Genomic DNA, 9,240 nt, shown 5'->3' on the forward strand with positions numbered 1-9,240 from the left:
AAATGCTGGTCTTGGGAAATGGATGTGGCTCAAGGGATTGAGCTACTGTCCACTACATGGGAGGCCTCAGGTTTGGTTCCTGGTGCCTCCTAGAGAAGAGGAGCAAGACAGCAAGCTGGTGCAATGGGCACATGCAGTGAGCTGATACAACAAGGAGAATCAAAAGAGGAGAGACAATGAGAGACATAATAAATCAGGGAGTTGAGGTGGCTCAAGTGAATGAGCACCTCTCTCCCATCTGGGAGGTCCCAGGTTCAGTTCCCAGTGCCTCCCGGAGAGGACGAGCAGGCACAGAGAGCACACAGCGAATGGACACAGAGAGCAGACAGCGAGCATAAACAATGCAGGGAGTGGGGGATAAAAAAATAAAATAAATCTTGAAGATGCTGATCTTGATCCAATAATTTATATCACAGTATCTCATAACTTAACCTTTGAAAAGCACAGGTTTAATCGATTCTTCCTTCAACACTTCCTTTCTCAAATCCAGGTCCTTCTTGGCTCCTGTTTTTCTTGTCTTGCAACAGCCAAGCATCCTATGAGGGTAGCCTGCTCCCAGGGTCCTCCTCTCTCATTCACTAGATTCTGCACGTTTCGTCTTCTGACCCCATTCTGCCCTGAAACTGGTCTCACTGTGGTTTTCATCATCTCCTTTTTTTTGCTAAATCAAAATATTTCCCCAAATTTTCAAACCTGGGCTCACAGCATCCGTTGACACTGCTAGGCATTCCCTTCTCGAAACTTTCTTTTAAGATTTATCTCTTTGTAAGAGAAATGTGCCTGGACAGGATTTTTTAAAGTAATGCTTGCATAATTGGTTAAGTTGCCTTCTGTCGGTGAAGTTACTTTTTTTTTTTAAAAGATTTATTTATTTATTTAATTTCGCCCCCGGTTGTCTGCTTTCTGTGTCTTTTTGCTGCGTCTTGTTTCTTTGTCCGCTTCTGTTGTCGTCAGCGGCACGGGAAGTGTGGGCAGCACCATTCCTGGGCAGGCTGCACTTTCTTTCATGCTGGGCGGCTCTCCTTACAGATGCACTCCTTGCGCGTGGGGCTCCCCTACGCGGGGGACACCCCTGTGTGGAAGGGCACTCCTTGCGCGCATCAGCACTGCGCATGGGCCAGCTCCACACAGGTCAAGGAGGCCCGGGGTTTGAACCGCGAACCTCCCATGTGGTAGACGCACGCCCTAACCACTGGGCCAAGTCCGTTTCCCGGTGAAGTTACTTTTTGAAGTTGAAGTAAAGTCCACTGATTGTGAAAAAGAAGCAAACTTTCTTCCCTTGGCCTCCTGAGACCACACTGCCCCAGGCCTCCCCCGCGTCACCATCAAGTCTCGAGGTTCTCTTCTGCTGCCTACTCTTCAAGATTCGCCCCAAAGTTCCCCTCTTTTCTCACTTTTTACACTGTCCTTGGGTGATTTCATTCCTTCTCATGTCCCACACCTTTATCTTCAGCTCAAATCTCTCTTCCTTTCATCCAGTAGAAATCAGAGACCACAAACGCTGATGTGAAAGTTTCCAGTCTTGAAATTTTACTCACCCAAAACCTAACCATTTGAAACGCCAAAGCTTTTGTCTGCTCTCCTGCAGTGATATTTCCCTTCTGGGGTGATAAGTGTCACTGAATGAAAGGGAGGGCGGGCGAGGGGTATAAAGAACTGGTGGACGGGGTGGGGCGGGGGGGGGGGTGATGGTGGTGAGGAGCTTGAGTTAGTGTCTGCAGTGGACGTAGTGGTTGATTCCCAACATCCATTCCATACGAGATGATTAGCTCCAGCCAATCGGTGGCTTTCTCCTGACAACTGTTATTGCTTCAGGAGTGGACATTAACTACAATCAATCTAAAGGAAAGGTCTTATATCTCCTCCCTGGAATGAGGTTTCTCTCTCCTGTCCACTGGATATGGACAGGGAAGCATCACCTAGTAGCTGCTGGCAGCCATCTTGGGACCATGAGGAGAACCATCCTGAGGGCAAAGCTCCGCTCCACAGAGGAAGACTAAGCAGAGTCACGGACAGAGCTTGGATCATCGACGACATCAAGCTTCTGAATCAACCAACCTCAGAGTCTGTGCCACCTCTGCGCTCCTCATTACATGAGATATTTCCCTAATTTTTTTTTCAAATTGGGTTATCTCTTATTTGTAGCAGAAAGCATCCTAACAGATTCAGTATCCCAAAATAGCATCCCATCACACCTGAATGCCAGACTCGTGGTTCCAACTGCCTACCAGTCCTTCCTCTTGGATGTGCCACAGCACTTCACACCCAGCAGGTCCAAAACCAACTCTTTTGTCTTGAAGGCCAGGGTAGAATGGAGTGGGGATGAGGTACAGTATAAATAGACATTTTCAAGCAGGGGTTGAGTGGTGGTGGCAGAATCTGATTTTCTAAATGTGTTGAATAAATTCGGGTGGATATCAAGGCCAGGGAAAGGGGACCAGTGAGGCAGATAGTGTAACCCAGGCAAGAACCCATGGTGGCCTGTGGGGTTGGAGAGAACAAGATAGACTTGGAAGAGAATTAGGAAGTAAAATTAACAGAAGGGGGAGAGCGAAGATGGAAGGAAGAGGTCGAAGATCATGTGAGTTCTAATTTGGGCAACAGGGGTCACCGTGGTGTCTTTCCCCGGGGAGAGGGGGGCATCTAGAAAGCCTAACTGCAGAAGGTGGGAAGAGAGGTGAGGAGCTCTGATTTGGACACGTGCAGTTTGAGGGGCCTATGGGACACCCAGTAGGAAGCTGGACATTCAGGCTTGCAGGTGGGGGAAGTTAAGAAGAGATGGAGCAAGACGTAGAAGAAAAAACCCAGAAGGGAATGTAGGAGCCACAGGAGCCAAATGAGTGGGAGCCAGAAAAGAAATGCCAAAGAAAAGTGAAAATACTGCCGAGTCTCCTCCCCACAGGCACGCGCCACCGCACACAGACATGGAGGCACTGCAGAAGTTTCCCTTGACAGCAGTTTTATTTTATTGGAAAGTAAAACTCAGTTCCTGAACCCCCACGGAGCACAGGGTCATTGGCAGGGGTGACTTGTCCTGGGGGATCACCAGCCGCTCACCAGGACACAGAAAGGAGAGTATATGGGTCACATCTATCGTCAGCCACTGCTGGTGGGGCAGGGCTTGGCCAGGGAAGGGGTGCCTGGAGCCACACCCCAAGTGCATGCAGAGGAGGAAGGGGAGACGAATGAAGGAGGGCGCGAGGGTCTCAGTGTTGGCCCAGGGCAGAGGCAGGGAGCTCTGGCCCAAGCGCTTCAGTAACTGTGAGTAGACTTGTCCAGCTCGCTGTGCTGCTCCTTCTGGGACTCAGTCACCACCTGCTGGAGGCGAGGCGTGTGAGGGGCGCCGGCCCTTCAGCACCACCCTTCTTTCAGCTCCGCTGCACAACCTGCCGAGGTTCCACGGCTCCCCTGGGTCGCCGACCGCCCACCCCCAGAACCACCCACTCCCTACACCCAAGGATCAGATGCAGCCAGTCTGGGGCCCAGAAATCAGCCGGGAAAGGCTGTGGTCCTGGGATGAGGATCCCGTCTCACCTCCCCGTCCCGGGTCTCAATGGTCTTAATCAGAACCATCTTCCGGCTGTGGCTGTCCGGGGCAGGCTCCACCTCAGGCGCTGGAGAAAGCGGGGTGAGGAGTGTTAGCGGGCAGGCTTGGGATTCCTCTCCCGTGGGGCCCCAATTCCTGGCTGTGGGCAACCATAATCCAGGAAGGACCCTGAGGCGAGCCACAGCGAGATCCCATCAGAAAAGGACAAGGGGGCGGCACGTGTCGGCAGCCAGGTGGGGGACTCACCGGTCGTCCTTATACTTAGGGAGGCAAAGGAATGGACGGGCACGGAGATCCTAGGGCGAAGCCAGTGGTCAGCTCCCCGGCCCGGCGTCCTGCTCCCCTCGCCTCCCACCGGGGCTGCGCGCTCCCCACCCGCGGAGGCCCGCGCACCGGCTCTCCTCGCCCTCCAGCAGCTTGCGGTAGGTGGCGATCTCGATGTCCAGGGCCATCTTGACGTTGAGCAGCTCCTGGTACTCACGCAGGTGCCGCGCCATCTCCTCCTTGAGCTGCCGCAGCTCCTCCTCGAGGCGCGCGGCGCCCGCCTGGTAGCCGCCCGCCTCCAGCGCGAACTGCTCCTCCAGCTCCCGCAGCTGCCGCAGCAGCGCCTCGTTCTGGGGGCGGAGGGAGGCGGTGGAGCAGCCGCGCCCCCCGCGCGCCCCCCGCGCGCCCCCCGGGGCCCCGGCGCGCAGCCGCTACCCACCGTGCCGCGCAGCCCGTCCACCTCGCACGTCAGGCTCTGGATCTGGCGTCGCGACTCGTTCATCTCCTGCTTGGCCTGGCGCAGGGCCTCGTGGTTCCGGTTGGCGGCGTCGGACAGGTCCGCGTACTGGCAAGGGGAAGTCACCCCGGGGCGTGAGCGGGCGGGGGCACGCCCCCACCCCGGCGCCCCCTCCCGGACCCCGGCGGGCTCCCGCACCTTGGACTTGTACCACTCCTCCGCCTCCTGCAGGTTCTTGGCCGCGATGTTCTCGTACTGCGCGCGGATGTCCCGCAGCGCCGCCGTCAGCTCCGGCTTCACCGTCGCCTCCACCTCCACCTGCTGCAGCTGCTGGCTCTCCACGTTGACCTGCAGGTCCCGCAGCTCCTGCGGCCCAGGGCAGCCACACGCCAAGTCGGCCGCGCAGATCCCACGCGGGCCGCGCGCGGAAAAGTGAAGAAACACGCGAATTAACAGAAAGGGGGCGCCAGGGAGCGCAGCGCGCAAAGGCTCGCGCGCCCCGCGCCCCGGCGGGGCTACGCAATGCTCCAGGGGTGCGGCGCCGATCCTCGCCACCAGGGGGCGCAGGGGTGGGACTCAAACTACCTGTAGAAGCGGGTTAAGGGACTGCGTCTACGCAGCGAGCTCACTTTACGTCCTCGCGACCATTCATCTGCTCCACCCAGCAGCCTCCTGCTCGTCGCCTCCACCGCTCCAACAAAGCCGCACCCAATCGCCTCCCCCAGCCGCCCCTGACATCCGGGCCCGCCCCAGCCCTGCCCACCTCGTCGTGCAGCTTCTTCAGGAACTCAATCTCATCCATCAGAGACTCAATCTTGCGCTCCAGCTCCAGGCGGGACAGGGTGGCGTCGTCCACGTCCTTTATGGGGTGTTAGTGGGGGGTGGGGGTGGTTCAAGAGGAGGGAGGGGCTGTTCAGGTTAGGGAACGTCCAGGATCTCCCTGTCCGCCTTTCCTGGGCGCGCGCACAGATCCACCCTGATACGCGGGCCGGGGACAGGGGTGGGGAGCGGGGCTCGACGTGGGGGCCCGGGCTCACCTTGCGGAAGAGCACGAGGTTGTGCTCCGCGTCCTCCCGCTTGCGCGTCTCTTCCTCCAACCTGGCGGGAGGAGTGGGCAGAGGCTGAGGGGCGGAGGCACCACCCAGCTTTCGCCCCAACCGCGCCCTCTGGGGTCCGGGGTGGAGGCTGCCGCTGCCCAAGCATCTGAGGAGGAGGCTTCAGGTTGCCTGGTGGAATTGTCCCCATTTTCGAACAGGCTGGGAGCTGAGAAGGGGTCCCCTTTATACACAGGAGAGCATAAAATAGCCCCACCACCCCCCAGGGGCTCAGAACAATTTTTTTTTTTGGGGGGTGGTGGTGGTGGTGGTGGCTTGGAGCCCGCGGGGGGCGGGCATGCCCATACCCGGGCTGGCCCGGGGAGCCACACCTCGGGCTGCTGTGCGGGGAAGGGGAGGCGGAGCAGCCGCCCCGACGGCCGCCGCCCCGCTCAGGCCCTGCCCCTGACCTCTGCTTGAGCGCCGCCAGGTCCTCCGCCAGCCCGTCGCGCTCCAGCTGCACCCGGTCGCGCTCGCGGCCCAGCAGCTCGAGCTCCCGCCGCAGCTCGCGCAGCTCCTGCTGGCACAGCTGGTCGGCGCGCGCCGGCTCCTGGCCCCGGGCCTGGCTCAGCTCCCCGCGCAGGGCCGCGTTCTGCTGCTCCAGGAAGCGCACCTTCTCGATGAAGTTGGCGAAGCGGTCGTTGAGCTCCTGCAGCTCCTGCTTCTCGTTGCTGCGCGTGGCCAGGAACTCCTGGTTGAGGGCCTCGGCCATGGAGAAGTCGAGGCGCTCCGAGGGCAGGCGCAGCAGGGTGCCAGCGCCCGCCCGGGGGCCGCGGAAGCTGCCCAGGCGCACGGAGGAGCCCGGGGACGCCGAGCCCAGCAGGCGGCTGCTGGAGAAGCGCGAGCCCGACGAGTAGGAGAAGGCCCCGGGGGACAGCGAGGGCGGCGGCCCGAAGGCGCGGCGGTACGAGGTGGAGCTGACGCTGGCCCGGAGGCCCGACGGGTGGCTCATGGCGGCGAGGACGGGCGGCCGCTGCTCGCGGAGCCGGGCCGGGGGGCTGGGGAGGAGCTGCACACCGCTGCGAGGCGGGCGGCTTTATAGCCCTGCGGGCTCCGGGGGGGCCCGGGCGGCTCCTCCCACTGGCCTGATGGCCGAGCGGGGCTGTGGGGAGGGGGACGCCCCACCCTCCCTTCCCGCACTGCTGGCGCCAGGCCTACTGGACCCCCCGCTGGCTGGCGGCGCAGGGAGCAGGGGCGGCGGCCACGGGGGACCTCGGGAGGGGGTCGCGCCTTCTAGCCAGCAGCCGGGGCCGGAGCCTAACAGGGAGGGCCAGGCTTGAGCAGAGGGGGCCCTGCCTGCAAGAGCTGGTAAAAATTGGGGGATCGGAGGAGGCGAGGTTCGAAGGGCAGGCTCCTGGCACATGAGGAGGGGGAGGGAGAGTCGGCCTGGCCTTAGGCCCCGGAGCTGGTGCCTCCACGGTCCCCTAAAGACCAGGCTCTGCTCTCACCTGTTGTCAGCCACCCCTTCCTTCACCACACCCAGGGAGAATTGGCAGAGGGCGCTGGGGAAGGGCTGATGGCCCCCTAATCCCCCGGGCCTGGCGAAGGGCTGGTGCCTGGCGCCAGCTCTGCCGCTAATGGACCGGCCACCTCCCTGCCCCCTCCCGTGGACACCCGCCCGCTGGTGTCAGCCTTAAAGACGCAGCCCCCCAGAGGCGGATCTCATCCAGGGTGGGACTGAGGGGGGCCAGGGACCCTGCTCGGGGTCCTGCTCGGGAGGGGCTGGGCCCTGCCAGAGGCCGGGTGGAGGGTGGCTGTCTCCTGCTGGCTTGGCGGGCTCCTCCCTTCCCCCCGCCACTGCAGCGCGGTCACGGGCCTGACGGGAATCGCCCTCCCTGCCGGGGTGGGGAGGGGAGGGGGCCGATGGGCGGCAGCTGCTGCCAAGGCGGAGATGGATGGAGAGGCAGGAACCTGTTTCCAGATCTGAGGAGCTGCAGGTACCCAGGGGTGGGTGGGCGGGATGGGGGAAGAGAAGGTGCCCACGCCGAAAGCATCCAGGCAATGAAAGAGCAGGCCCCAGAAGAGGCCCGCACACCTGTGCAATGGACGCGTGTCCTACGTGGGCGCATGTCACACACACAACCACACACCCGGCCGCACAGCCCGCCCTGCCCTCCCCCGCCCAGGAGGTAGTGGGCAGGCAAGCGTCTGGCCTCTGCGTGTCCCATGGCTTCCAGGACGCAGCCGAGGCGGCCCCGAGGGGGACAGAGGCCGCTCGGATGTGCTGCGGGAGCCAGGGGGCCGTGGGCTGCGGGTCAGTCCACCTCGCCTTGGCCCTGAGGACCAGAGCCGGGTGTCCGGGAGGGGAGGGTCAGCGCCCCGGGCTGGGTGTCTGGCCGAGGGGCTGAGGAGGGTGGCCCCCCGGGCGGGCCAGCTCCACGGCACTGCGGGGTAGACTCAGGTCCCCGCTTTGTGTGTCCTCCGAGGTGGGCCAGCGCCCGCTCCCTCCGCATGGCTGCCGCCCTCTCCTCCCCTCTAGGCCCCTCCTTCCTTCCAGGCCATTAGTCTCTCCCTGCACAGCTGCCAGGTCCTTCTCCTTGATGGGTCTGGTTTGGTTGCCAGGGGAATGGAAGAGGGAGGCTGGGAGGGAGGGGACGGGACGGGTAAGCCAGGGCCTGTCAACCTCATTTCTGGGAGTGGGGAGGGCCAGGGTCCTGCCTGGGCCGGGGGTGGGGGGGCGGCAGGTGGAGGGGCCGGGGAAGCCTTGGCGCTTTCTGCAGCAGCCCTGCTCTGTGGGCGTCACCGCCCTTGGCCTGGAGTCTGAGCAGCCCTCCTGTGGGTGTCCTCAGGAAGCAAACCGGGCTCTGCTGGGAGCAGCTGGGGAGGGGCAGGCGAGGCTTGGCGGGTGGAGGGGTGGCGGGGCCCAGCCCCGGCCCGTCCTGATGGGGAGCTGGTGGCAGGCCTGGCCTCTGGACGTGAGGCGGCGGGCGCTGGCCCCGGGGGGTTGCAGGTGGAGTCCCATCCCCTCGCTCCCTTCTGCCCCCAGCTCGCCACCCAGATGCTCAGAGGGGTGGGGCCCGAGGAAGGGGGGGCCTGGGCGGGGCCGGGCCTGCTGGCAAGGAGGGGAGCCTCCTCCCGCTTACTCCCGGCCTGGGAGCCTTGGGGCCTGGAGCAAGGGCCGCCCTGGAGAGCCAGGGCGTGGGCAACCTGCTGCCGAGCGGTCCCAGCACTCCCTCGTCCAATCCAGCCTCATCACCCAGCCTCCTTGCCCTTCCGCAGGCGCTTCCTCCTCACAGGGTGTCGGGAGGAAGAAATAATAAATACTTGCCCAGGGCTTAGGACACGCAGAGCAAGGGCTGGGAACGGAAGCTAGTTTTATTATTGTTGTTGCTGCTATTATTACTATTAAACCTCCCGTGAGGTATTTTTTTTAAGATTTATTTTTTATTTATTTCTCTCCCCTTCCCCCCCACCCTTTGTCTGCTCTCTGTGCCCATTTGTTGTGTGTTCTTCTGTGTCCACTTGTATTTTTGTCAGTGGCACCAGGAATCTGTGTTTCTCTTTGTTGCTTCAGCTCTCCGTGTGGGCGGTGCCATTCCTGGGCAGGCTGCACTTTCTTTCCCGCTGGACATCTCTCCTTGCGGGGCGCAGTCCTTGCGTGTGGGGCTCCCTTACACGGGGGACACCCTTGCGTGGCACGGCACTCCTTGCGCGCATCAGCACTGCGCATGGCCAGCTCCACACGGGTCAAGGAGGCCCGGGGTTTGAACCGCGGACCTCCCATGTGGTAGACGGATGCCCTATTAGTTGAGCCGAATCCGCTTCCCTCCCGAGCGGTGTTGAGCCCCCCTGCGGCATGGATCTGAACTTCTTTGGGTTGCCCCCCTAGTGGGTGGGAGCAGTGCGGGACCAGTGTGGAAGGAGCCAAGAGCTCCCCG

The 9,240-nt window shown here is 61.9% G+C and overlaps 1 protein-coding gene across 3 annotated transcripts; it reads right to left on the reverse strand.

Annotated features, from left to right (window-relative positions):
* Positions 1 to 2,950: 2,950 nt before the first annotated feature.
* On the reverse strand, positions 2,951 to 6,345 carry LOC101445201 (peripherin). 3 transcript variants are annotated; one of them, XM_058292932.2, is made up of 9 exons: positions 5,773 to 6,345; positions 5,306 to 5,366; positions 5,032 to 5,127; positions 4,467 to 4,634; positions 4,251 to 4,376; positions 3,941 to 4,161; positions 3,794 to 3,843; positions 3,535 to 3,614; positions 2,951 to 3,315 (listed from the first exon to the last, which is right to left on the reverse strand). In XM_058292932.2, the coding sequence occupies exons 1-9, from the start codon at positions 6,312 to 6,314 to the stop codon at positions 3,253 to 3,255; spliced, it is 1,407 nt and encodes a 468-aa protein (XP_058148915.1). In that variant the 5' UTR covers positions 6,315 to 6,345; the 3' UTR covers positions 2,951 to 3,252. The 3 variants fall into 3 exon arrangements, with proteins under 3 accessions (XP_058148915.1, XP_058148914.1, XP_058148916.1); XM_058292931.2 differs by having other exon boundaries at positions 2,951 to 3,318; XM_058292933.1 differs by lacking the exons at positions 2,951 to 3,315; positions 3,794 to 3,843 and having other exon boundaries at positions 3,534 to 3,614.
* Between the last annotated feature and the right edge of the window lie 2,895 nt (positions 6,346 to 9,240).

This window comes from Dasypus novemcinctus, unplaced genomic scaffold, assembly GCF_030445035.2.
Source record: "Dasypus novemcinctus isolate mDasNov1 unplaced genomic scaffold, mDasNov1.1.hap2 scaffold_578, whole genome shotgun sequence".
In the NCBI taxonomy this organism is placed as follows: Eukaryota; Metazoa; Chordata; class Mammalia; order Cingulata; family Dasypodidae; genus Dasypus; species Dasypus novemcinctus.

Coding starts and splice junctions, on each gene's coding strand:
- LOC101445201 (XM_058292931.2), bottom strand. CDS start 6,314: ATGAGCCACCCGTCGGGCCTCCGGGCCAGCGTCAGCTCCACCTCGTAC. Junction 4,377..4,466: donor AGGAGTGGTACAAGTCCAAG/GTGCGGGAGCCC, acceptor TCCCCTTGCCAG/TACGCGGACCTGTCCGACGC. Junction 3,844..3,940: donor CTGGAGGGCGAGGAGAGCCG/GTGCGCGGGCCT, acceptor GCTTCGCCCTAG/GATCTCCGTGCCCGTCCATT.